This window comes from Siniperca chuatsi, linkage group LG2 (genome assembly GCF_020085105.1).
Source record: "Siniperca chuatsi isolate FFG_IHB_CAS linkage group LG2, ASM2008510v1, whole genome shotgun sequence".
Lineage (NCBI taxonomy): Eukaryota > Metazoa > Chordata > Actinopteri > Centrarchiformes > Sinipercidae > Siniperca > Siniperca chuatsi.
In genome coordinates, this window is record NC_058043.1 from 487599 (window position 1) to 515598 (window position 28000).

General features: G+C 45.0%; 3 protein-coding genes across 3 annotated transcripts; 1 reads left to right on the plus strand and 2 right to left on the minus strand.

The window, feature by feature from the left end:
* Positions 1-100: 100 nt before the first annotated feature.
* LOC122886435 (achaete-scute homolog 5-like) lies at positions 101-6513 on the minus strand. Its single transcript, XM_044218660.1, has 3 exons — positions 4925-6513; positions 4653-4800; positions 101-1244 (listed from the first exon to the last, which is right to left on the minus strand). Exon 3 carries the CDS (start codon positions 1140-1142, stop codon positions 651-653), a length of 492 nt encoding a protein of 163 aa, XP_044074595.1. The 5' UTR covers positions 1143-1244; positions 4653-4800; positions 4925-6513; the 3' UTR covers positions 101-650.
* Positions 3156-28000, plus strand: LOC122886412 (transcription factor HES-5-like). The gene is made up of 4 exons (XM_044218588.1): positions 3156-3667; positions 4659-4763; positions 27052-27134; positions 27250-28000. Exons 1-4 carry the CDS (start codon positions 3529-3531, stop codon positions 27661-27663), a joined length of 741 nt encoding a protein of 246 aa, XP_044074523.1. The 5' UTR covers positions 3156-3528; the 3' UTR covers positions 27664-28000.
* Positions 15519-17683, minus strand: LOC122886331 (nuclear factor 7, brain-like). Its single transcript, XM_044218358.1, has 2 exons — positions 17613-17683; positions 15519-17379 (listed from the first exon to the last, which is right to left on the minus strand). Exon 2 carries the CDS (start codon positions 17360-17362, stop codon positions 15968-15970), a length of 1395 nt encoding a protein of 464 aa, XP_044074293.1. The 5' UTR covers positions 17363-17379; positions 17613-17683; the 3' UTR covers positions 15519-15967.

A 28000-nucleotide genomic window follows, 5' to 3' on the forward strand; every position in this document is an offset into this window, starting at 1 on the left:
TCAGGATGAACTGTAATAACTCTGCTGATCCTCTGACTTTCCATCTAGCGCCACCATCAGGTCGACATGTTAACGCGTCCGACACTTTGGTTTCTGACCAAACACCTGCAGAGCTGATGGCGTTCCCATCAGCCTCAGCTGCACTCTGTGTTTACTGCTAACTAGCTAATGTTAGCATGCTAACACGCTAAGCTAACATGGTGAACATTATACCTGCCAAACATGGCTGCATGTAGAGTATTTCATTTCTTCGTGCGTGCAGTCGGCATGAATAAACATTGAAAATATAGAGACTGTTTCAAAGTTTCCCTGGTGAAAGCTCTGGAAGAAGTAAATAGAAAAACCGGTAAGTGGACCTTTTTTGTGAAATTATTATTTTCAAGATCAAGACTGAACTCTCAGTTCAGTTTGTTCTGTCGTGTTCATCAGACACTGACTCTAATAGAAACACTCACTCTCTCTCATGCACCAGTTATTATTGCTCTAATGGCTAATGGCCCTTCTGCTAACGCACTAATGACACGTGAATGTTCACAGACGGGCGTCTTTCTGTGTCTGTAGAGCAGAAAAGCTGAATTGTCTTCATGTAGTTCTGCCTCAGTTCAAGTCAAACATTGAAACTCATGAGCGCCCCCTGGAGTCGAAGGTGTTTAACACGTGACTCCCTCAGACTCCCCTCCACAGTCCGCTCCAGGAGACGAGGTGTCGGGAGACTCCCCCCCGCCGTGTCTGCCGTCCTCCAGCTCCACCAGGCCCTGCAGGTACTTGATGTACCTGATGGCGGCTCTCAGCGTCTCCACCTTGCTGAGCCGCTTGTCTGCGCTCTGACCCGGCAGGTGGTCCCTCAGTTTGGCGTAACCCTGGTTCACACACCTCACCCTCTGACGCTCTCGCTCGTTACGTTTCTGAATGAACGCCGGCTCGAAGGGACACTCGTAGACGCTGAAGTGTCCGTGGTGGTGGAAGGGGGCCAGGTAGGGCAGAAGCCCGGGGCCGGGGCCTCTCAGAGGGTCCTTGTAGGGGTCCATGCTGGAAGGGTAGAGGAGGAAGGGGACGGAGCCGGACACAGAGACGCTGCGGTCCTCACGGTGAGACAGACTGAAGCTCAGGTAAGATGATGGCGAGAAGGCGGAGCTCATCATGTGACCTCTACTGACTGATACCTGCTAAGGATTAACAGACCTCGTAGAACCACCAGAGACCTCAGTGAAGGTTCATCCTCAGACGCTCAGAGTCCTGCTGACCTGCAGAGACACAGACAGACACCAGAGACACAACCTGAGACACTTAAAACTAGCTGTGTATAAAGTAGTATGTTGTACTTTTACTGCAATATTTGAACTTCATGAAGCTGAGAATAATTCTGCACTTTTACTCAAGTACGATTTAGTAAAAGTACACATTATGCAGAGTGTTATTACATACACTGGATGATTATTATTGATGCATTGGTGTTGGAGCAGCATGTTGCTGGTGCAGGTGGAGCTAGTTTTAAATACTTTATGTACTGTTTGGTCATTTAATCTATAATCTTGCATCATATTTAATTTGTTGATCAGGTGTTTTGGGTGTAAAATAGAATAAAACGTATTTTATTTCCCTCTGAACTTAAGCGGAGTAGAAGTATAAAGTAGCATGAAAAGAAAAAGATTCAAGTACAAATTAACTTAGTTACTTTCCAATTGAATGTACTGAATATGATGTGAATATTTTTGTTTTTTTGTTTGCTTCATGTGAAGCACTTTGTCATTTGATGTTGAAAAGTGCTGCATAAATCAAACTGAAACTCTTATTCACCAAACGTTTTCGGTGCCACCACCTGGTTTGGTGAATAAAACACGGCGTACTGGAGAAGAGCTATGCGACATGTTTTAGTTTTGAACACAGGTCTGAACCTCACTGTGTGTGCGTTCTCAAAGGACGAAAGTGCTAAATAAATAATATTTTATTAGACTTAATAAAATTATTCCTGTCATCAGTTCAGCTGCACATCACAGTTTTACCCTGAACTGATGTAATAAGCTCCTCATCAGCAGCACAAACAAACCTCAGTGAGAGGGGCTGCAGTGTGCCCCGTGCCGAGGGCTGCAGTGTGCCCCTCGCCGAGGGCTGCAGTGTGCCCCGCGCCGAGGGCTGCAGTGTGCCCCTCGCCGAGGGCAGCAGTGTGCCCTGCGCTGAGGGCTGCAGTGAGAGGGGCTGCAGTGCGCCCCGCGCCGAGGGCAGCAGTGTGCCCCGCGCCGAGGGCTGCAGTGTGCCCCGCCGAGGGCTGCAGTGTGCCCGTGCCGAGGGCTGCAGTGTGCCCGTGCCGAGGGCTGCAGTGTGCCCCGCGCTGAGGGCTGCAGTGTGCCTCGCCGAGGGCTGCAGTGAGAGGGGCTGCAGTGTGCCCCGCGCCGAGGGCTGCAGTGAGAGGGGCTGCAGTGTGCCCTGTGCTGAGGGCTGCAGTGAGAGGGGCTGCAGTGTGCCCGTGCCGAGGGCTGCAGTGTGCCCCGCGCCGAGGGCTGCAGTGAGAGGGGCTGCAGTGTGCCCCGCGCCGAGGGCTGCAGTGAGAGGGGCTGCAGTGTGCCCTGTGCTGAGGGCTGCAGTGAGAGGGGCTGCAGTGTGCCCTGTGCTGAGGGCTGCAGTGAGAGGGGCTGCAGTGTGCCCGCGCCGAGGGCTGCAGTGAGAGGGGCTGCAGTGTGCCCTGTGCTGAGGGCTGCAGTGAGAGGGGCTGCAGTGTGCCCTGTGCTGAGGGCTGCAGTGAGAGGGGCTGCAGTGTGCCCTGTGCTGAGGGCTGCAGTGAGAGGGGCTGCAGTGTGCCTCGCGCCGAAGGCTGCAGTGTGCCCCTCGCCGAGGGCTGCAGTGAGAGGGGCTGCAGTGAGAGGGGCTGCAGTGTGCCCGTGCCGAGGGCTGCAGTGTGCCCTGCGCCGAGGGCTGCAGTGAGAGGGGCTGCAGTGAGAGGGGCTGCAGTGAGAGGGGCTGCAGTGTGCCCCGCGCTGAGGTCAGACTTTTCTTACAATTTACTCAGATTCATTAATCAGCTGTTGAATAAGTGATTTCAACTCCATCTTTTCTTGTCTTCTTCCACCAGCAGATGACCAACAACAACAACATCGGCACAAAGCAAAACTTAAAAATCAGACTGACGTCACAGCAGCATTTAAAACAGTGAACAGTAAATCAGTTCACTTCAATGAAATCAGCGGATTCACTGGCGAAAGTGAAGTACATCTGAGAAGCTCAACTTTGTGAACGCGAGATTTGCACTGTTGACCAATAGAAACCAGTCCTGACAGAACTGAGCTCTGAGTGGACGGAGAGCCAGAGAGTCCAACGTTGAGAAAGTCGTAGCTGATCTCTGTCAGAGTATGAACTGCTCCACAACAGATGGTTTACACACAGTTAGGATACAGGAGGACATCATGCTAATACACTGTGGAGACTTAATGTCCTGTTAGCCCTCGAGCTAACTAGCTTGCTAACTGAACAAAATGTTGAACAGTCCTGAGAATAAATGTAAACGGTCCAGTACTGAGAAAGAAGCTCAGAGACATGTTGTCACTGACTAGCGTTAGCAAGTTCCCACTGGCTAGCATGTTAGCAGTTAACTCTCCAGCTCCAGCAGTTCACCAGCTAACCCTGCAAGCCATCACTACGTCACCAAGACTCCAAGTCAAGACTGAATGGTTAGGTGCGTACCACATACATTCCTGTCTCTCTCTACTGGCTGTCAAAAAAAGGGCTAAATTGCCCCAAAAAATGATCTAAAATAATAATAATAATAATAATAAAAAGACTGAACTTTTGCATCTTTTAAACACAGTGCGGTAAAAACTGAGTTTGTTTTATTTGCCTCTCCAACATGTTTGTTCATGTTCATCCAGCCAAGTCATAAACTTCTTAATTAAAACAATTAATTTGATTTATTAATTTAGAAATGAGAACAGTGAACAGAGGTGGAAGAAGTACTCAGAAACACAGTGTAGAAATACTCTGTTACAAGTAAAGGTCCTGCATTCAAAATTGTACTTAAGTAAAAGTACAAAAGTATTAGCATCAAATATACTTAAAGTACCAAAAGTAAGAGTACTCATTATGCAGAATAATATATATTATATTACTTGATTATAATTATTGATTCATTCATGTGTTCATCACTTTAATGTTGCAGCTGGTGAAGGTGGAGCTCATTTTAACTTTATATCCTGCTGATTAATTTAATCTATAATAACACATCATCATTTATTAGTTGATTAATATTTTCTAGTAACAATACGAATGTTCAAAGAAACTAAAGCTGTCAAATAAATGTAGTGCAGTAAAAAGTACTCTGAAATGTAGTGGAGTACAAGTATAAAGTAGCACAAAAAGTGAAACTTTAGTACAGTGAGTAAATCGTACTCTTCACTACTGATTGATCTTTACTCTGGTCTTTGAGCTGATCAAAATAAAATATTAATAAAAACTGAGAGCAGAAATTAAACAGGTTAAAGTGACAACAGAGAAGCTGTAAGATTAAGCTTTTTTACAAATATATAAATATAAATATAATCCACATGAACTACACATTATACAATATATAAACCACTGTGTGTGTGTGTATGTATGTATGTATATATATATATATTCATATGAAACATGAAGTGTTATGAGATGCTGTGTTGTGTTTGTCTCACCTTCAGATGCTGCTGTGTTTCCTCCTCTGAGGCTGCAGGATGAAATGCTGAAGCTTTACCTGCTTTTACTTGCTGAAGCTCCGCCCCTCCAGGTGTGTGACAGGACGTCAGGTAACAAGAGAGGAACAAACACACCGCATCGTGTCTCCTGAATATAAAACATTATATTCTTGGAGTTTATTAAAATAATGGAACATAAGAACATAAAACAGGAATAACACACATTTCATCTTGTTTGAATGTTGAGTTTGAACGTTTTGAGGAAAACGCACTTAAGTATTTAAAGACAACAACACGAGCTTCCTGTTGACATCCAGTATTTTCAGTATCGGATCAGGTGTGGAGCGTAAATCTGCTGTGTGGAGTCCTATTTGTTGTAACAGTCGGTTGTGAAACATCAAAGAGCATCGACAGATAAAAATGAGTGTTTGCAGTTTCCTCTTCCTAAATCCTGTATTTCCAGATGAAAGGCGTCAGCGACACACACCCTTCCTGTCAGCCTCTCATCACACAACACACACTGATGACTGTTTACACACACACACCTGTAACCTGAGCTGCTGTCTGAGAGTTACCTGCACTGAACTGAACACTTCTTATGAAAAAGGCTTTGCAGAAATCACAACTTCAAACACATTTACTGAACTTTTCACATACTTATATTTTCTTTTAATAATAATAATAATACATTTTATTTACACAACGCCTTAAATAACAAGTTCAATCAAAGATTGTCGAGAATTAAAAACACACTGAAGGCACCAGGTAGGTCACACCATTCATTTATATTTATGTATTTTTCAATCACTTCAGTGTTCACTTCTAATGCAAACTATTTATCACATTTACACAAAATATAACCTACAATTTGTGACAACATATTTTCTCAGAGCTTTAGATCTGGTTTGAACGGCTAATATTCACAGCAGTCTGTGTGCACTTGCTTTATAACACTTTTTCTCTTCCATATGTTGACATGTTGTTCACATGTTGTGCACATGTTGTACACACACACACAAACAGCTTGACTATGGAGACATTATTGTAGCAGAAATATTTACAAATGTGAGTGGAGAGTTGTGTAACTGTATCTCAATACCTGTGTGCGTAATCAGATTTGTAAATGTGTAAAAAAAAAAAAGAATCTCTAAATCTGTATCCAGATTTGAAAGTGTAGTAAGATTTATAAATGTGTAGACAAATCTGTAAATACATACGTACATATTAATGGCTGAAAAGTATTTTGCTCCAAGAGCTGGAAATACAGACAAGTCACCAGTTACAACTCTTTTTACAAGTAACTTTTGCTACACTTCTGCTGTGGCAGAGATCTGCAAATCTGCGTGGAGACTTGTCTGTGTGCTTCAGTAGCTATAGAGCCTACATACCACCAGTCAGCGGTAGCACCCAGTGATTTTAAGCAAATTTAAAATTCATTCAGTCATATGTGCCGATAACTGTGGGCAAGAGCAGCAAAGCCAAGATCCTCCCAGTCGCCGCTAATGGCAGCTAGTGGTAGCTAGTGGCAGCTAGCGGCAGCTAGTGGCAGCCTGTGGCAGCTAGTGGCAGCCTGTGGCAGCTAGCGGCAGCCTTTGGCAGCTAGCGGCACTCTGTGACAGCTAGCGGCACTCTGTGGCAGCTAGCGGCACTCTGTGGCAGCTAGCGGCACTCTGTGGCAGCTAGAGGCAGCCTTTGGCAGCTAGAGGCACTCTCTGGCAGCTAGTGGCAGCCTGTGGCAGCCTGTGGCAAGCTAGTGGCAGCCTGTGGCAGCTAGAGTCAGCAAGTGGCAGCCTGTGGCAACTAGTGGCAGCCTGTGGCAGCTAGTGGCAGCCTGTGGCAGCTAGTGGCAGCCTGTGGCAGCCTGTGGCAGCTAGAGGCACTCTGTGGCAGCTAGAGTCAGCTAGTGGCACTCTGTGGCAGCTAGAGTCAGCTAGTGGCACTCTGTGGCAGCTAGAGTCAGCTAGTGGCACTCTGTGGCAGCTAGTGGCACTCTGTGGCAGCTAGAGGCACTCTGTGGCAGCTAGTGGCACTCTGTGGCAGCTAGTGGCACTCTGTGGCAGCTAGAGTCAGCTAGTGGCACTCTGTGGCAGCTAGTGGCACTCTGTGGCAGCTAGTGGCAGCTAGTGGCACTCTGTGGCAGCTAGAGTCAGCTAGTGGCACTCTGTGGCAGCTAGTGGCACTCTGTGGCAGCTAGAGGCAGCCTGTGGCAACTAGAGTCAGCTAGTGGCTCTCTGTGGCAGCTAGTGGCACTCTGTGGCAGCTAGAGTCAGCTAGTGGCTCTCTGTGGCAGCTAGTGGCACTCTGTGGCAGCTAGAGTCAGCTAGTGGCTCTCTGTGGCAGCTAGAGGCAGCCTGTGGCAACTAGTGGCACTCTGTGGCAGCTAGTGGCAGCCTGTGGCAGCTAGAGGCACTCTGTGGCAGCTAGTGACAGCCTGTGGCAGCTAGAGGCACCCTGTGGCAGCTAGAGGCAGCTAGTGGCACTCTGTGGCAGCTAGTGTCACTCTGTGGCAGCTAGAGGCAGCTAGAGGCACTCTGTGGCAGCTAGTGGCACTCTGTGGCAGCTAGAGTCAGCTAGTGGCTCTCTGTGGCAGCTAGTGGCACTCTGTGGCAGCTAGAGTCAGCTAGTGGCTCTCTGTGGCAGCTAGTGGCACTCTGTGGCAGCTAGAGTCACTCTGTGGCAGCTAGAGGCAGCTAGAGGCACTCTGTGGCAGCTAGTGGCACTCTGTGGCAGCTAGAGGCAGCTAGAGGCACTCTGTGGCAGCTAGTGGCACTCTGTGGCAGCTAGAGGCAGCTAGAGGCACTCTGTGGCAGCTAGCGGCTCTCTGTGGCAGCTAGTGGCACTCTGTGGCAGCTAGAGGCAGCCTGTGGCAACTAGTGGCAGCCTGTGGCAGCTAGAGGCACTCTGTGGCAGCTAGTGGCACTCTGTGGCAGCTAGTAGCAGCTAGTGGCACTCTGTGGAAGCTAGTGGAACTCTGTGGCAGCTAGAGGCAGCTACTGGCACTCTGTGGCAGCTACTGGCACTCTGTGGCAGCTACTGGCAGCCTGTGGTAGCTAGAGGAACTCTGGCAGCTACTGGCTGTCTGTGGCAGCTAATGGCACTCTGTTGTAGCTAGTGGCACTCTGTGGCAGCTAGTGGCACTCTGTGGCAGCTAGAGGCAGCTAGAGGCACTCTGTGGCAGCTAGTGGCACTCTGTGGCAGCTAGAGGCAGCTAGAGGCACTCTGTGGCAGCTAGCGGCTCTCTGTGGCAGCTAGCGGCACTCTGTGGCAGCTAGAGGCAGCCTGTGGCAACTAGTGGCAGCCTGTGGCAGCTAGAGGCACTCTGTGGCAGCTAGTGGCACTCTGTGGCAGCTAGTAGCAGCTAGTGGCACTCTGTGGAAGCTAGTGGAACTCTGTGGCAGCTAGAGGCAGCTACTGGCACTCTGTGGCAGCTACTGGCACTCTGTGGCAGCTACTGGCAGCCTGTGGTAGCTAGAGGAACTCTGGCAGCTACTGGCTGTCTGTGGCAGCTAATGGCACTCTGTTGTAGCTAGTGGCACTCTGTGGCAGCTAGTGGCACTCTGTGGCAGCTAGAGGCAGCCTGTGGCAACTAGTGGCAGCCTGTGACAGCTAGTGGCACTCTGTGGCAGCTAGAGGCACTCTGTGGCAGCTAGTGGCACTCTGTGGCAGCTAGAGGCACTCTGTGGCAGCTAGTGGCAGCCTGTGGCAGCTAGAGGCACTCTGTGGCAGCTAGAGGCAGCTAGTGGCACTCTGTGGCAGCTAGAGGCAGCTAGAGGCACTCTGTGGCAGCTAGTGGCACTCTGTGGCAGCTAGAGGCAGCTAGAGGCACTCTGTGGCAGCTAGTGGCACTCTGTGGCAGCTAGAGGCAGCTAGAGGCACTCTGTGGCAGCTAGTGGCTCTCTGTGGCAGCTAGCGGCACTCTGTGGCAGCTAGAGGCAGCCTGTGGCAACTAGTGGCAGCCTGTGGCAACTAGTGGCACTCTGTGGCAGCTAGTGGCAGCCTGTGGCAACTAGTGGCAGCCTGTGGCAGCTAGAGGCACTCTGTGGCAGCTAGTGGCACTCTGTGGCAGCTAGTAGCAGCTAGTGGCACTCTGTGGAAGCTAGTGGAACTCTGTGGCAGCTAGAGGCAGCTACTGGCACTCTGTGGCAGCTACTGGCACTCTGTGGCAGCTACTGGCAGCCTGTGGTAGCTAGAGGCACTCTGGCAGCTACTGGCTGTCTGTGGCAGCTAATGGCACTCTGTTGTAGCTAGTGGCACTCTGTGGCAGCTAGTGGCACTCTGTGGAAGCTAGAGTCAGCTAGTGGCTCTCTGTGGCAGCTAGAGGCAGCCTGTGGCAACTAGTGGCAGCCTGTGACAGCTAGTGGCACTCTGTGGCAGCTAGAGGCACTCTGTGGCAGCTAGTGGCAGCCTGTGGCAGCTAGAGGCACTCTGTGGCAGCTAGAGGCAGCTAGTGGCAGCCTGTGGCAGCTAGTGGCACTCTGTGGCAGCTAGAGGCAGCTAGAGGCACTCTGTGGCAGCTAGTGGCACTCTGTGGCAGCTAGAGGCAGCTAGAGGCACTCTGTGGCAGCTAGTGGCACTCTGTGGCAGCTAGAGGCAGCTAGAGGCACTCTGTGGCAGCTAGCGGCACTCTGTGGCAGCTAGCGGCAGCCTGTGGCAGCTAGTGGCACTCTGTGGCAGCTAGTGGCACTCTGTGGCAGCTAGAGTCAGCTAGTGGCACTCTGTGGCAGCTAGTGGCACTCTGTGGCAGCTAGAGGCACCCTGTGGCAACTAGTGGCAGCCTTTGGCAGCTAGCGGCACTCTGTGGCAGCTAGAGGCAGCCTGTGGCAGCCTGTGGCAACTAGTGGCAACTAGTGGCAGCCTGTGGCAGCTAGAGGCACTCTGTGGCAGCTAGTGGCACTCTGTGGCAGCTAGTGGCACTCTGTGGCAGCTAGAGGCACCCTGTGGCAACTAGTGGCACTGTTTCGCAGCTAGTGGCACTCTGTGGCAGCTAGTAGCAGCTAGTGGCACTCTGTGGAAGCTAGTGGAACTCTGTGGCAGCTAGAGGCAGCTACTGGCTCTCTGTGGCAGCTACTGGCACTCTGTGGCAGCTACTGGCAGCCTGTGGCAGCTACTGGCAGTCTGTGGTAGCTACTGGCAGCCTGTGGCAGCTACTGGCAGCCTGTGGTAGCTAGAGGCACTCTGGCAGCTACTGGCTGTCTGTGGCAGCTAATGGCACTCTGTGGCAGCTAGTGGCACTCTGTGGCAGCTAGTGGCACTCTGTTGTAGCTAGTGGCACTCTGTGGCAGCTAGTGGCACTCTGTGGCAGCTAGTGGCACTCTGTGGCAGCTAGTGGCACTCTGTGGCACTCTGTGGAAGCTAGTGGAACTCTGTGGCAGCTAGAGGCAGCTACTGGCACTCTGTGGTAGCTAGAGGCACTCTGGCAGCTACTGGCACTCTGTGGCAGCTAGTGGCACTCTGTGGCAGCTAGTGGCAGGCTGTGGCAGCTAGTGGCAGGCTGTGGCAGCTAGTGGCACTCTGTGGCAGCTACTGGCAGCCTGTGGTATCTAGTGGCAGCCTGTGGCAGCTAGTGACACACTGTGGCAGCTAGTGGCAGGCTGTGGCAGCTAGTGGCAGCCAATGGTAGCTAGTGGCAGCTATTCAATTCAATTCAATTGTATTTATATAATGCCAATTCATAACAGAAGTTATCTTATTGCATTTTTCTTATAGAGCAGGTCTAGACCGTACTCTTTATAATATTATTTACAGAGACCCAACAAATCCCACCATGAGCAAGCATTTGGCAACAGTGGCAAGAAAAAACTTCCTTTAAGAGGCAGAAACCTCAAGCAGAACCAGACTCAATGGTGGGTGGCCATCCGCCGCTGCCATGTTAGGTTTTGAGAGAGAGAGAGGGAGAGGGAAGCACAATGCAAATACCACCTAGAATTTCTAAAATAGTAGAAATGTAATTGTAGTGTTAATAATAATAAATTAATAATAATAGGAATGACAGCTATAGGAGTAATAATGACAGTATTAGTAATAGAGCCAATAACAGCAACTGTAGTAGCAGTTGTCGAGCAGGAACACGGGGGCAGCAGGTGGCCCACAACCACAGATCCAGACTCTGCAGGAACACGGGGGCAGCAGGTGGCCCACAACCACAGATCCAGACTCTGCAGGAACACGGGGGCAGCAGGTGGCCCACAACCACAGATCCAGACTCTGCAGGAACACGGGGGCAGCAGGTGGCCCACAACCACAGATCCAGACTCTGCAGCTCCGGAGGCAGAAATACCTGCTGAAAGCGACAGAAGGAGAGAGGAGAGAAACGAGAAAGCACAAAACTACAGGAGAGAGAAGATGTCGAGTAACATGCAGTAATGGGATAAAAATGCATACAGATGGAGAGGGAGAGAAGGAGAGAGGAAAGAGGTGCATCATGGGAAGTCTCCCGGCAGACTAGGCCTATAGCAGCATAACTAAGGGATGGTTCAGGACTCACCTGAGCCAGCCCTAACTATAAGCTTTATCAAAGAGGAAAGTCTTAAGCCTACTCTTAAATGTGGAGATAGTGTCTTCCTCCCAAATCCAAACTGGGACCTGGTTCCACAGGAGAGGAGCTTGATACCTGAAGGCTCTGGCTCCCGGTCTACTTTTGGAGACTCTAGGAACCACAAGTAACCCTGCATCCTGGGAGCGCAGTGTTCTAGTCGGATAATAAGGTATTATGAGATCTTTAAGATACGATAGTGCCCAGACCATTAAGAGCTTTGTAGGTGAGGAGAAGGATTTTAAACTCTGTTCTGGATTTTACCCAGATCACCCACATAGCTAGTGGCAGCTAGTGGCACTCTGTGGTAGCTAGTGGCTCTCTGTGGCACTCTAGGCTCTATAGCTACTGAAGCACACAGACAAATCTCCACGCACATTTGCAGATCTCTGCCACAGCAGAAGTGTAGCAAAAGTCACTTGTAAAAAGAGTTGTAACTGGTGACTTGTCTGTATTTCCAGCTCTTGGAGCAAAATACTTTTCAGCCATTAATATGTACGTACGTATTTACAGATTTGTCTACACATTTATAAATCTGATTATGCACACACTGATTGAGATGCAGTTACATAACTCCACTCACATTTGTAAATATTTCTGGATTAATAACATAACTTTCACACTTTACTAACACCAGCTGCTCATGTCAGACTTCATCAGGTCACTCTGTCACTCTTCATCATCACAGCCCAGCTCTGCTTAAGCCTCACCATGAACGCTATACACCTACTGCACACGACCAATGACAGAAGACGCAGCTTAAACATCACCCATCGTTTCATATTCATATTCAATCATATTGTTTGGTCTCCAAATATCAAATCAAACATTAAAAGCAGTTAAAGTTGAGTTTTCAGTGACGTGTTGACGTGTTGAAACTGGTGCAGTCACTCAAATAATCAAGTTTTGATGTTGTATGAAGATGACTTGAGACTTTCAATCAGCTCTCCTAACCTTAACCATCACTACCTAACCCCAGCCTAAACCTAATTCTAACCTGAACCTTAAAACCAAGTCTGAACCCTCAAACTGTCATAAGGCGTGCTGTATGGAGGTAAGTGGACCCAAAAGCAGATGACGAGGAAGCAGTCTCAGGGAAAAGTAGCTGGATGACTACCATGTTTATTGTGGGGTGGTATGCAGGCAAGTACGATCAGAACAGAAAGCAGACAGGTAATGAGCAGACAAAAGGCAGATGAGTACCGGATAGCATGGGTGAAAGCAGTGGCGTGAGTCCAATGAAGAAAAACAGTACACAAGGGAGCAGGCAAAATCCAAAATCCAAGAATCCAGAATCAGAAATCCAAACAAGGTCCACAGGAGAACAAAGAATCCAATACAAACTCACTAGATACGCTTGGCAGGACCAACACCATGTGTACAACAATGATCCAACACAGAACAAAGAAAAGACCAAGACTAAATAAACTCGGGGAGGTGAGACAATGAGACACAGGTGCAAACAATCAAGGGAGGGCCAACAATCAAAACTGGAGGGAAAACACAGACAGGAAGTAAAAACACAAGACACACAAGGGAAGAAGAATACTACCAAAATAAAACAGGAAGTGATAATCCCAAAACTACCACACAAACATCCCTTTGAAGGTCTGTCCGAAAGTGAGGACCGGCCAAAATGTCCTCCAGTCTAAAACTGGTTCTCACAAAGATAGATGTACAAGTTCACACTCACACACACACACACACACACACACACACACACTCACTCAACAACAACACTTGTGAGGTGTTGTCAGACTGTAGAGATGTGTCACTCTGTCTTCAAGAGCTGAAACCAGGAACAGGTCACATGTTCGGTTTTTAACTTTGAAAGGTGACGTCATCAGTCAGCACCTGTAGACTGACACACACACACACACACACACACACACACACACACACCAGACACTATTGATAGAAACACGTAGGTAGGTATGATGTGCAGGTATCGAGGGCGCTACAGAGATTTGTAGAGAGAATGTTTTAATGTCCACAGAAACAGAAACACAGAGCTGTTGGCTGTCGGCTCCGCCAGAGGAGGGAGGATCAGTTCTGTCTGATGGGACGATAAAACACCTTCAACAACTTATAACACGTTTAAAAAAAGACTGAAAACATATTTTCTGTACTACAACAAACTACAACAAACAAACAGGAAGTGAACTACTTCCTCATCAGAAAACTGTCCAATCAGAGCTCTGCATTACACTACACTGAAAGTTTCTAACTATCAACCAAACTGCAGCAGTGAGTCTCAATAAAGTCTGCAGGAATCATATCTAGGTGGAATTTGCATTGTGCTTCCCCCCCCCCCTTCTCTCTCTCCGCCTCTCTCCATTTCCACAAGCTAACAAGCTAACAGGCTAACAAGCTAACAAGCACAGAGTCTGCTGTCTGACTGGTACGTGAACCAATCTGGCGAGCAGCCGGGTCGATGTGTTCTGATCTGTTAAGTGGCAACAGGAGGAACGATTCAGAGTTCATCTGGACGCCTGACTGTTGCTTTAACACTTGAAACGCTGTGAACTCGTCCTTTAAAGTAAAGTGTGTTGTGTCCTCAGTGTTTTAATCTCACCGTCTGTGTGTGTTCCTGCAGGAGGAAGCTGCTGTGTGTGTGTGTGTGTGTGTGTGTGTGTGTTAATAAGGGCATGCACATGCAGGAGTGTGTTCACGCTGTTGTTTTGGTGTAACATCAAAGATGAAACATGCAGAGACTTGAAGAATTCAACATGTCTGCTCTTATTGCTACTGAAGTTAGGTTTTAATTCCTGCTTTATGTTACAAGACATCCGCTCTCAGCTATATAGCACGAATAATTATAATATTAATATTGTTGTTCTCGGTGTCGGCTGCTTCTGTAGCTTATTTTGAAACATTGAAGCAGGAGAAGAATGAATTCTGAGATGAAATATGAAAGAGAGACGCGTACTGTCCCAACATAACTGGACTATCAACAACAAATAAATACCAATACAAAATAGTTTTACAAATTCAATTAAAAGTGTATTAATTTGTTTTAACATTTAAAGACAGAGTAATGAAATATAATTATTAAGTCATAATTTTAATATTGATTAATATTTAAAAGTTATATTGGACCATAAATCGAGATCAGGACAAGCAGAAGTCAAAGTCTATTAAACTAATAATATCTACACCTCCGTAAGGAACTGAATGTTACAGGATCATAGTTATAAAAATAATGTTTCTTATGTTTCCTATTAGTTCCTGAACATGATTAAAATCAGGAAAAAGTCACTATTGTTCACCTGCAGGTACGATATGTTATTAATGACTCAACACGGATCAGAAGCATCATTAATTTATTTGAATTATTATAAAATAGTGAAGCTGGGTTGTAAATGTATTAATATATATTTTCCACTTAGGTTTAGAATAACTCTCAAAGTTGTTTAACTTCCTTTAACTTAACTTCCTTTGGTTTCACTTCCTCTTTCAGACTTTGGTCACTAGGTGGCAGCGTCGAGTCGCATGTGTGTAACTGTGCCAGGTGCATCTTGGTCCTTCTGTCTGTGTTTGTGGGGACAAACCTGGAGATACAGGGGACTGTGCCGTGACTCTTCGTTCTGAATCAAATATACACGTGTATAAATACTTTTCAGAAGTTATCTGTGAATATTTGAATTTGCTGGTTTGATTCAGACGCTGCTGGAGTTCGTGTCCATCGACCTCTGTGTTGCTTAGCAAGATGATGATAACGTGCGCGAAGCCTCAACACTGTCTGTTCAGGGCTGTAACTAAACCTTCATTTTCATTATCGATTCATAGTTCGGTCATAAAATATCAGAAAATAGTTCAAATTGAGTCAAAGTTCAGTGTGACATCTTCAAATGTCCAAAACCCAAATATATTCAGTTTACTGTCGTAGAAGACAAAGGTTCTCTTGGTCCTCCTCTGTTTGCGTCTCTGTACTATAGACACAGCGCTGTACTATTACTACTATTATTATAACTAGTATTATTTATTTATTAGTTTCCTAATAATTTCCAAGGGGGTTTCTTGGACAGGACTGTGTAATTTGGTATTAATTATAGAGAAAGTCTTCTTTTATGTCAGTTGGTTGTGTTGATAGTTAGATGTTGATTTCCAGAAGACTTTCCTTAAAGAAAAGCTCTATTTTAACCAAGTAAATATTCATTTATTATTTACTGGAAACATTATAGTTTAAATATGTTGAACTGTGAGTTTGCCTGCAGATAAGTCACGTGTGCACATTTAGTTGATTTAATGTACAGAGTCAGATGAGTCTCGATATTGATCGTTGAACAGAAGGATTCACAAATGTATTTTGTGATTTATATATAAACGTAAAAAAAGAAGGTTCACAAAAGTATTTCTGATGGACACAAATATTGTTTTAAATAAATGTCATAGAAATCTATAAATATATGTTCATCAAAACCACATTTGGATGTTGTTACATTTATACACAGATTGTTGAACCTGCATTTACAAACTGCTTTATTATAATAATAATGATGTTAATATTAATAATAACCAGATATTTGGATCTGAACAATGATTGGCTGCTCAAACATGCAGCTATTGACAAACTGATTGTTGTTTCTTTATTTGGATCTAAAAGTGTCGAACTAAATACGGAAGAAAAAGAAATGAAACCAATGAAAAACAGGAAGTGAAACAAAGATCAACATACGTTTGGAATAATGAGGCAGCAGGAGGACAGGTGCAGCTTCACAGGTTCAATTCAGAGACTTTTCCCTTTAAGAAATAAACATCATCATAAATATAATCATCCTCTTTATCTCTCACTGCTCTGTTCCACTGTCACATAGACCTTCACAGCTGATATCTGCAGTTCATCCACAGTGTGAATGTATGGAAACATCCTCTGAGTGAAAGTGTGTGTGAAGGTGTGTATGTGTGTGTTAGTATCAGGATCAGAGAACGACAGCGTTCCTCTGTTCCAGTCCAGATTCACTCTGATCCTCTGGAGCTTCTTCTGCACTCGGAAATCAGTGGGTCGAGCTGATGGTGACCATGCTGAGTATTTACCTCCATAGAACCATATTCCCCAGAATCCAGACCCTATGTCTCCCTTCCTGTGGGCAGACTCTGCTAACACACCCAGTAACCAGCCTGTACTGTCTCCAACCTCGACCTCCCAGCTGTGAGTCCCTGAGTTGAAGCCCTCAGAGCCCAGGACAGACCAGTAATCATCAAACCTCTCTGGATTGTCAGGAAGCTGCTGTCTCCCTCCTTCTCTCACACTGGTCAGATCTCCAGACAGGATGAGTTCTGGATCAGCAGTGTTTGGGTCCAGGATCACAGGAGTGTAGGAGACCATGTCCTTCATCTTGTTCCAGATGTTGAAGGTCAGGTTGCCCAGGTGTTTGGCCTGGTCTATCAGAGCTCCTGAGGGCAGCTGTGGATCCTCCAGCAGGGGGCGCTGCTGGACTCTTTCCACTGCAGCCTTGTAGTTGAGCAGGAATGAGACGTCTTCAGCTCTCAGCTGCTCCTCTGTGGCTCTGACTGTGTCTGAAAGAGCTGCTATCTCTCTGCTCAGAGCCTCCATCTTCTCCTTCAGCATCTGACTCTTCTGCTCCTCTTCCTCCCTCAGTGCAGCCATCCTGGCCTCCTCTTCCTCCTCTAGAAACTGGTGAAGCTTCTTAAACTGCTCCTTAATCTGCCTCTCTGTGTGTCGGGCCTGGACCTTCAGGTGTTCTGCTGTTTGACCAAACTTCACTTTAACTTGTTCAGAAACCTGTAACTTCTTCTTTAAGGGCTCCAGAGTTTCCTGAAGTTTCTTCTTGTGTTGTCGTGCAGCTTCATCGATGGGTCTGAATCTGTGGTCGCTGTGTTTTTCTGAATCTCTGCAGATGACACACACTGGCTGCTGATGGTCCAGACAGAAGAGTTTGAGTTTCTCAGAGTGCAGACTGCAGAGAGCCTCTGAAGCTCTCTGATCTCTGTCCTGTAAGAAGGCCTCACACAGGTTCTTTAACGCCCGGTTTAAAGGTGGTTCTGACCTTGAAGACCTTCTCTTACAAACTGGACACTCGTGTGCTGGTTTCTCTCTCCACCAGCTCTGCAGACAGTCTTTACAGAAGCTGTGGCTACATGACAGAACAACAGGATCTCTAAAGACCTCATGACAGACCGGACAGCAGAAATCCTCCTCTGATCTGGAAGCCATTTTGTCTCTGAGTGAAGCTGAAACACAGCAGACAGCACGTTACAACAGGAAGTCAGTTGTGTTCCCCTCCCTGCTGTAGAAAGTTCAGTTACTCAGTTACTTTCACTTTGAGTCTCTGAGTGTTTTTCAGTCAGCAGCAGGTTGCAGTTGAAGTATTTCTCTACTTCAGTGCTTCAGTTCTTCAGTACTCCCCCCTGTAACTGTCCTCCCTCAGCTGAAGTCACAGCTTTGTAATGAAGGTAAATCTTACCGTCTGTCTGTCGCTGCGTCTCTTCTCACTGAGAACCGAACAGGAACTGACTGTTTCCTGGTTTGTCTCAGATGAGTCTGGTGGGGGTTGGAGCTCTGTCAGGCCACTGCTTCATCTTAAAGGGAACAGATGATAAATATGATGAATATGATCCATCACACTGCTTTGAGAACGCGTCATTATGTCAACATGACTTTCATGGAAAGAGCAGCAAGAAAACACAAATTCATTTTCAGTTATTTCTGTGATTCTTTACTTTATTAAAATCGTGTTAAAGAAAAATGAAAAACATGACAACGATGGCATCACTGCTATCACCTGTTCTACCACTAATAAAATATTAATATTAACTTCATTTACTTTCAGAAACAAGTTACACAAAGATAAAACAGCTGATGAAAGTGGGCAAAGTGCAAGAAATAAAAATAAATGAGTCAAACTCAATAAAAGCCAAGTCAAAGTTATATTTCACTAATATGTTCTGGTTATATTATTCTGATACTTTACTAACGGTTTTCAGTTATTTTCTAATATCAAATATTTCTATACTATTTTGGGGTATTTTCGAAAATGTTTTCCTCCTATCACACTGATGTTAATATTTTGCAATGTTTGCGGGATACTTTGCTGATACTTTGCTGATATTTAAAACACATTTGTCAGATGTTTTAATGTAGCAGCTGCAGCTAATCGGTTAGCATAGCTTAGCTGGTATGTAAATGGGGAGTAATTCTCGGCTGCTGCCAAAGCCGCCGTTGAGTTAAATCCCAGACTTACACTGAACTGCAGCAGTGAGAGCTTCACGCAGAACAAAGCGGCCAACCAGCTTCCTGTTTAGCTGTCTGCTCAGCTGAACAGCTGGAACATGTCAGGAACAACTCAGAACACAAGCTGTACGTGTCTTATATGTAACTCTTTGCTAAAGGTGCAGTGCTCTCCCTGAAAACCCAGCCCACCCAGAACCAAGTATGCCCCCCACTGAACTTTCTCATCCTTGCCATGAGACTGCTGGGGAAGTCAGGAGGTGCTGCTGCACCTTCTGGTGCTGTTCTTCTTGTGCACCCACGGGTCAGCCTTAAGTACAAATGTTTTATCAGCAAGATGCACTTATTAAAACTATTAAAAGCACTCATTATCAGAACAGTGTTTTCATATATCACATTTTATTAATTATATTGGATTATTATCACCTCTGCATTAACATTTAAGCAGCATCTAAATGTTAAATGTACTAAAAAGTACAATATTTCTGTCTGAGATGTAGTAGAGTACAATTGTAATGTAGGTATAAGTGAAGTACAAGTACATCAAACTGTACAGTACAGTACTTGAGTAAATGTAATTTCCACCACTGATTTTTACAAAAACCTATCAATAACGTCCAGTTTTTATTCTCCTTTAAATTAATAGTTTTATGTCTCAGACTCTTCAGTACAATCGGAGTTGTGTTTCAGATGTTACATTTAAAGGGGGTGTGTGTGTGTGTTTACACTCGTCCTTATCTCCCTCCATCAGTCTGTGGGTGTGTTTGCTGTCTGTTTCCCAGTGTCCCTCCTCTGAGCTCCCACAGCTCCCAGCACAAGGCTGAGCGTGCCCCACTCACACACCCTCCTCTCTGTCTGTGGAGCCACAGCGACACACGGCTTCCCACACTTCTTCATCCCACACACAAAAGAAGTGTGTCTGTTCCCACAATGCCTCTGGGCGGCTCTCAGGCTGCGTCACAGCATCTGGGTCCAGAACTACCCTCAGACCAGAGCAACAGAAAGAAACTACACAGTAGAACCTCTGTGGTTTATTTGTGTACCAGAGATATATGTTCGTTTATTTCAGTTTATTTCATTAATCTTGAGAGAATGCTTTATTTTACGGGTCCTGCAACTTTTTAAAATTATTATAAAGTCCTGGAAAAAAACTGTGAAGTAATTATTCAATTCAATTTTATTTATATAGCTGCAATTCACAACAGAATTTACCTCATTGCACTTTTCCTATAGAGCAGGTCTAGACCGAACTCTTTATAATATAATATATACACTTGGTGACAGTGGCAAGGAAAGACTTCCTTTAAGAGGCAGAAACCTTGGACAGAACCAGACTCAGGGGGGAGAGAATACAGTAGCAAAATGCAAATCCCATATAGGATTTTAAAACAATAATAATGTGATGGTAGTGTTAATCATAATAAGACTAATAACAACAACAACTGTAGCAGTTGTCGAGCAGGAACACAGGGGCAGCAGGTGGCCCACAACCACAGATCCAGACTCTGCAGCTCTGGAGGCAGAAATAGAAATCACTTTTTCACACAGGGCCATGTAGGTTTGGATTTAGTTTTCCCTTAATAATAACAACCTTCATTTAAAAACTGCATTTTGTGTTTACTTATGTTATCTTTGACTAATATTTAAATTTGTTTGATGATCTGAAACATTTAAGTGTGACAAACATGCAAAAAAAAAAAAAGAAATCAGGAAGGAGGCAAACACTTTTTCACACCACTGTATATATATATATACAGTATAAGACGGTATAGTCCCTCATTCGTCCAGGAGTGTTCTATCGTAGAAAAGGTTTCAGTCGTAGTCATCTGGACACTGTTTTCAGAATCAAGACGTTTCGGCTCCCATCCGGAAGTCATTCTCAATTGTGAAAATGGTCTGAGAACTCAGAAATTTAAGCTAATGTGTGTTGCTTAAGCCCCGCCCTCAGGGAGGAGTCTTCCTGAGTGTCTGCTGTTTACCCTGCCTAGTTTAACCTGAAACTGACCTGATTGATTCCATGATGGCCCAGTAATCAGTAATCAGGCCTATTGTTTTCTGGCTGCACCTCCCTCATCACTGTTAAGCACCTGATTAGCATATGATTGGCTTGACCATGGTGTTAATACACTGTGGTAAACCATTGGCAAGTTGAATCTCAGACCACCATTTCTGTTTAAAGAGGGGTTTTCTTTTTTCACAAAAATGGCTTCCTTGACTCCTCTTTCAAACCAACTCTTCTATCTACTTAGAATCTTCACCTCGCTGTCTTCAAATGTGCGGTTTGTAGCTTTTCAGACAGCACGATGTTCCTGTTTTCTTTAAACCCGGCAACACTTTAAGACAGAAACTCGTTCATCCTAAGGACAAGATGCCCACACAGAAACAGAGCAATGTAGTTTACTCAATTCAATGCAGTGAGGAAAACTGCAAAGAACGGTACATACTGTAGGTGAGACTAAAAAGCCACTTCACAAAAGAACATGAGTTTATAAAACACGTTATTAAAACTGTGTGTGTCTCCTCATCGCTCCTGTCTATAAGTTTGTAGCAGTTCCACCAAATTATATTGATATGAAAGAGACGTCACAGTCTGTCTCTCTGCCCCCCCAGCCACACTTCTGTTTCAGACCCCTTTATTGCCATTTTCCATTCATCCACTAAGTGCCCTCAGACTTTCCCTCCTTTCTCCATCACCTGACTGCCCCGCCCATCTTCACAGCTGTTCCCACTTCCTTCATCTGCTCAGTTGCCTGGCCTTCCCACCCACCTGCTCACCTGCATCTCATTCCCTCTCAGTACATATTCATGTACATTTTTAACTGACCATATCACCCTGTTTTCGCATCCCTGCACTGGCTGCCTGTTTATTACAGGACTGATTATAAAATGCTTTAAATTAAGGTTAGTTAAATTAAGGTGAGGCATGCGCTGCCCCCTCCCTACATCTCTGACCAATGGTCAGTTTGTGATGGTCAGTATCAGAGTATCAGTGTATCAGAGTATCAGAATATTTAAAACTGAATAATGTTGATGGACGAGTGAGACTTTTCTCAGCTTTGAGCTTTAAAACCTCCTGCAAGTTATGAAAATCAGGTTAGTGCACCAATAACAGCAGATTTATAGGCCTAGCATTTCTAACGTTTGGTTCAACCACCTTCACCTGAGCTTAATAACCAATTTCATCTTAACTTACTTGCTAGACGGATGATGGTTATGATTATAGGTCATATGAATATAAATGTAGTCATTGCACATAATGAAATGTTCTGAAAGGGTTGTCCTGGGTCACAGGTCTCAGTCGATCCTTTGCAATTTGCAGACAGGAAGGGTGAGGAAGTAGACGTTGCACTACTTTTTATGCTTCACAGCATCATTCAGATGATCAGAAAGGTTGGCTCAGTGATTGGCCTTACCCCAGACTCACTTGAGGTCACTGTTCAGCAGCGCTCAGAGTTTTTAATGAACACTTGTGGTCCAGATCCATAGCACCTTTCAGCAGTTAATCATGTCTCAAATGCATTTGTATGGTGTTGTTTTGTGTGTACTGTGACGGCAAAGTCTATATTGTTTGTTTGAGTTGATTTGGTGGAAAATTAGTTTCCCACTGGAGATGAATTAAGTCTAATTGAGCTTGGAGGGAGGCGGATCGCTGCTCGGCTCCCTGGTTCAGATGTGCTCTGAGCTGCTCGATGCTGTGGTTGATGCGATCACTCCTCACCTTCTCCGCGATGACGTTACGCAGCTGAGGAAGAAGAAGACACATTAGACACTGAGATTTATAGAAGATGTTTCAAAGTTTAAATGTGTTTAATTTACTTCTGAACAGTCTTGGTGTCTCACCTTGTTGGAGCCGTTGGCGGACACAGACGCAGGTTTGTCTTCGGGTCTGGTTTGAGTCACAGGAGCCATGGCTTGGAGTCTTTATCACAGTCCCTCACACGAGTCCCAGTGAAACCAGTGTCCTCTGGTCCACATGTTCCAGCGGTATTTATAAGTCCGGAAGGGGCTCCGGGTGCGTGGACTTCTAACACCTGAGACTTTCCCACAGTCCGCAGCCTGTCATAAAGTCCAGACTGCAACACCTCCCCCTCCTCCTCCTCCTCCTCTCTGTGTTCACACAGAAGTGTGCCGCGGCGGTCACGTGCTGTCGCACAACCCACCTACTGCAGAAAGTGTGAGTCACTGATGTTCACAGACAGGGAGGTCCAGCTTCACAGAAAGCATCAATCAGGGAACAACTACAAATATTAATAAGTGGCTGAACCGAAACTCAGACACTTCACTGTAGAGCTCAGTCACTTTATAATAAAGGTACAGAACTAATACAAATCTGCAGGTAACAAGAGGTTCAGCATTGTAAGTTTCAACTGTGCAAATTGTGATAAATAATTAGCCTAACATTAATATTAAGTTAAACATACAAACTTGATCTGCTCTATAGGACAAGTGCAATGAGATCAGATCAATGAGATTCTGTTATGAATTGGCACTATATAAATAAAATTTAATTGAAAAGATCAAATCAGAATCACATGTTAAGTTACCAGTAGGCTACATGAATTAAAATTAATTAACACTTAATAAATCATCAGTTAATGAATAAGAAGCGCCTTCTGTCAAGCTGGCAGTCAGATGCAAACATCTGTATGTTGCTGCATCTTTGTGTATCACGTTTATAGGCTCGGGGTGGAACATGAATCTGATCTATATTTTTATTTACAGTTAATATTGTATAAAACATCAATCAAAGATGAGACAGTAAAGGACTTCCTTGTTGTAAAGATAATTTCTCTCAAGGGTCATTATTTCTTCAGTGCCAGACTGATTTAAGTGTAACTAAAACAGGTTAAACATTAAACACAGGTTAAACAGATTAAACACAGGTTAAACACGATTTAAAGATGTCATGGTTTTGGGTCTTGAGTTTAGTCATTTCCTGTTTTATTTTGTAATACTCACCACTCCACTTGTGTTTTGTACTTTACATCCTGCCTTTGTGTCGTTTCCGTCCAGTTTTAATTGTCTGCGCTGCCCTGATTAGTTTCATCTGTGTCTTGTTATCTCCCCTCACCTGAGTGTATATAGTCTGTGTGATTTCTTTGTTCTTTGTCAGTTCGTCCCTGTTGCTATGTTGGCTCTTGCTTTTGTTTCCTGCTATTTGGACCAGTATCTGCCTGCCTGCCTGTTGCCTGTTTGCTGCCCGTCTACTTGCCTGCCAACTTGTGTACCTGCCTTCCTGTCTACCGGTCTGCCTACCTGTACCTGCCAGTAAGCGACTAATCAATCATTGAACTGCACCACCCAGCATTTGGGTCCTTTCCCTGTTCCGTGCTTGCCAACCCGTAACAGTACAAACTGACTAGACATGGACCCAACAGACAATTCTGATGAACTCTGTGAGCTACTTTATGATTTAATATGTATTAAGGGCACTTGGAGGAGTGCCATCTGTGAGGACTCTAGGCAGGTTGCTTTTACCACGGCTTGCAGGGAGGTGTTCTCCAGGCCTTGGCTGTGGAGTTAATTGCCTGGGTGGGTTAAGAACTGTATTAACACCCCTGACCCCCAGCCTGCTAGCCTCCAGCCTTCACCTCAGTCTGCTAGCCTGCCTGCCTGCCTGTTACCTGTTTGCTGTCTGCCTGCCTGTAGACCGATCAGCCTACCTGTATCTGCCAGTAAGCTTCCAATAAATAATAGTATAATAATAAAGACAGGTTAAAGGCTGAGGAGGACATGTTTTGCTGCTGTGGTTACTTTGATGGTGGGATGAGGTGAGAGGAGGGGAAGCAGCAGACGCTCCTGCTCACTTCAACAACTTCAAAGACTCATAGCGTCACACCGAGCAGCCTGACAGATCCACGTGTCCCCCGGTGGGCCGTCCTGAGTGCAGGTCCCAGCACGTATCAAAAACAAACCACAAAGGAAGAGAAGAGAGAGAGAGAGAAATTGTACTTACCTTGGTCTGACCGTAAAAAATACACTCAAAGAAAAAGCATGCAGGGCAATGTATGCATTAAAAACATTAACAGTGCAATCAGAATCTGGACAAAAATATTTGACAATGTCATTTTACCAATAGCTTTATATGGAAGTGAGATCTGGGGCCCGCTTAGTAGATTGGAGCATGACTCATGGGACACCCAATAGAGGCCCTCCACACTGAATCATTTTGAAGGACTGGACAGGACGTTCAAAGGAAAACACCAAATATCGCCTGCTGAGCAGAACTGGGACGTTTTCCATTACTGTTGAACATTAAAAAACGGGCAATAACATTTTGGACACATCTAAATTCAAGTCCAAAAGAAATACTTCCATTCAAAGCACTAAAAGCCCAAGAGCTGGACCCTGAAAACTGTCCCCTCAGTCAGCTGATGATGAAGCTAACCAACCAGGCTCCCATCAGCACTGATTCAAAACAACACAGCAGAATAAAACTAATTATGAATCAGTCAAAAGATCTATATTTAGAACATTGGAGACATGAAACAAAAAGCCAAAGTAGACTAAAGTGTTATTTGACTCTAAACAGAGAATATAAATTGACTGAGTATATCCAAACAGAGACTGATCCTGACCAAATACAGGCTCAGTGAGATACAAAACAGAGACTGATCCTGACCAAATACAGGCTCAGTGAGATACCAAACAGAGACTGATCCTGACCAAATACAGGCTCAGTGAGATACAAAACAGAGACTGATCCTGACCAAAACAGGCTACAGATCCTGCCAAATACAGGCTCAGTGAGATACAAAACAGAGACTGATCCTGACCAAATACAGGCTCAGTGAGCACCAACTGGCAGCAGAAACAGGAAGATACAGACAGACATGGCTGCCCAGAGAGGAGCGTGTATGTGGTCACTGCTCGACAGGCAGAGACAGAGATGCTCTTCCTCCTCCTCCATGAGAAGTTCTCTTCAGTAAGAGATTTCTACTACGGGGAAACAGCCATGAAAATAACAAATAAAGCTATTTGAATTTAATTGAAAAAATTAACAGACAGAGAGAGAGAGAGAGAGAAAGAGACATATGAGTCATTTATTTTATTATATTAAGAAATTCTGTTATTCTCTATTTATTTTGACATTGTGCTTGAATTTAATTGTAGTTCAGTTTTATTCAAAATTCACAGAAACATAAACAATCCATTCAAACACAGAAACAAGGTAAAAATACTGAAAAGATACAATTAGAAAACAGCTGAATGTAACTAAATATGATGCAGCCTGTTTTATATCAGTTTCTGCTGCTAATATTTAAGATATTATATGATGTCACCATGTGACCTAATTACACTAAAATACAGAAGTTATTAGTCTGATTTTTATTAAAACAGACAGGCAGAAATAAATGTGGGGTGGGGGTGGTGCAGGGGGTAGCTTGAACTACATGATGGGGGTAGGGAGGTGTTTGGGGGTTTATGGTGGAAGTGTGCCGTCTCCCCTGAGACAGAATAATAAGCTCCACGTTTGTATGATGACAGCACAAGTCGACTGCTGATGTTTGATAAGTGGTGAAAACTCATCATATAATCAATATTTATTTTGTGAATTAAAAACAAATATCAATATAGGAAAATAAAATATTTTGAAAGGAAGGATGAAGTCAAAGTGAAAGAATGAAAACTTCTAGTGCACCTAATATATCTGATGTGTTAAATATACTGTAATAGAATATATTTTTATATACCTCTTTTTCTTAAAAACAAACCTGTAAGTTTTGTCAAACCTGCAGCACTAAAACAAGAATATTAGAGTGAGAAGTAATATGTATATGTCAGCTATTCTACAAATGAATAACAAATATCAAACATAGGAGGTAATAAATGCACAAAGGTATTGTAACTTATTGTCCATGTTAGAGACATCTCTGGTGCTCAAATAAATGTCTTAAATAAAATAAACCAAGAATATAATATAATACTGTTATAAGACATCCTGTACAGAATCTAAGACACTGAAGTCTTTATTATTTGCAACTTGACTCATTACCTTAACGCACATTTTTTGGATTAATGTTATTTGCAGTTTGCACATATTTTTTTTACTATGAACATTTGCACATTATTCCTTTCTTTATTGAATGCTGTACAGCTCTTTTCACTTTAACATATGTATTTTTACATATATGTAAATAAATTTGTATATATATTTAGTAAATTTCGTTATTTACATGAATCCTTGAATTTTGTGGTATTTTCTCTAACTTTGTATATTTTGACTGTTATTCACCACAACACTGAGACAAATACTTTTGTGAAAACATACAGAGCAACTTGTACAGAGCATGTAAACTGACCTGTTGTCAGTGTGCTGTGAATCCAGCATGTGTCTTATCTTTATGTCTTTAGTGGCCCTTATCAGGCTTCTGTCTGAGCCGCTGCAAATCTGCAGCAGCCTGATCCCATCAGACAGCAGGAAGGTTCCCAGGTAATAAAAGTGTGTCGCTCTGTACCTTCACACATCTGCAGCAGCGCTCCGGCCATGAGGCCAGTTAACCATGAGATAATTGATGCCTCTCTCCTATTGTTGTGTGTGCCTCGCCCACTGGCCTCAGAGTGTGGGAAAGCTAATCCTGCCTGGGACTCATGGCTTTGTAATGCTAATGTGGGCCTATAAATAGAGGCGAGGGATCCTCAGTCACCTCACAGCTCACTCTGCTCTCCCACAGAAGCTCTGCACTCCAGCACAATGGCTCCAGCCAACACCAGAGACTCTCCCGTCTCAATGCTCTCCACCAAAGACAGACACAAAGTAAGTCCTGCTTCTCATTCAGTCTTATGACACTTGTGAACCGCTCAGCTCCTTTTCTCTGTGGCCTGAATGTACTGAATGTGTTCCTGACTGAGCTTCCTGTTGTGTTCACCAGCTGAGGAAACCAGCTGTGGAGAAGATGCGCAGAGATCGCATCAACAGCTGCATCGAGCAGCTCAAGGTCCTGCTGGAGAAGGAGTTCCACAAACAGGATCCCAACGCCAAGCTGGAGAAGGCCGACGTCCTGGAGATGACGGTGGTGTTCCTGAAGCAGCAGCTGCGGCCTCAGAGCCCGGCCGCTCGCACGGCTCACAGCGACGGCTACTCCCACTGCTGGAAGGAGACGCTGCACTTCCTGTCCGCCAGCTCCCTGAAGGAAGTGACGCTGCCGCACCTCCGGTACCTCCATGCTGCCCACAGAGCCGGCCAGGACGCCGGCCCCACACTGGCCCTCTCCTCCCACAGCCACATCCAGGCTGCGGTGAAGCAGCTGCCCAGCCCCGACAGAGCCGTGTGGAGGCCGTGGTAGAAGCTCCATGAAACTCTGGATCACCCCGATGGATGTTCACCATCATGGAGCCTGTATGGGATATTTCTATACTCACTTAATGCTTTGTTGCTTTAGTTTCTCCACTCTGGAGCTGCTGCGTGTTTACAATGTAAAAGTTTGACGTTTGACTCCAGTGGAGTCGACTTTTATATATTCTGATACTGAATCAGTGTAGTGGAGGAGACTCCGCCGGGTGTCTTCTTTGACTCGTCACCTTTGTTAAAGGAAAACTATCAAATATATTTTGTTCTGTGGCGTCGAGCCTCAACTATATTTGCCTGCTGATATTTGAATAAAGTCCTTTTATATCTTTAAA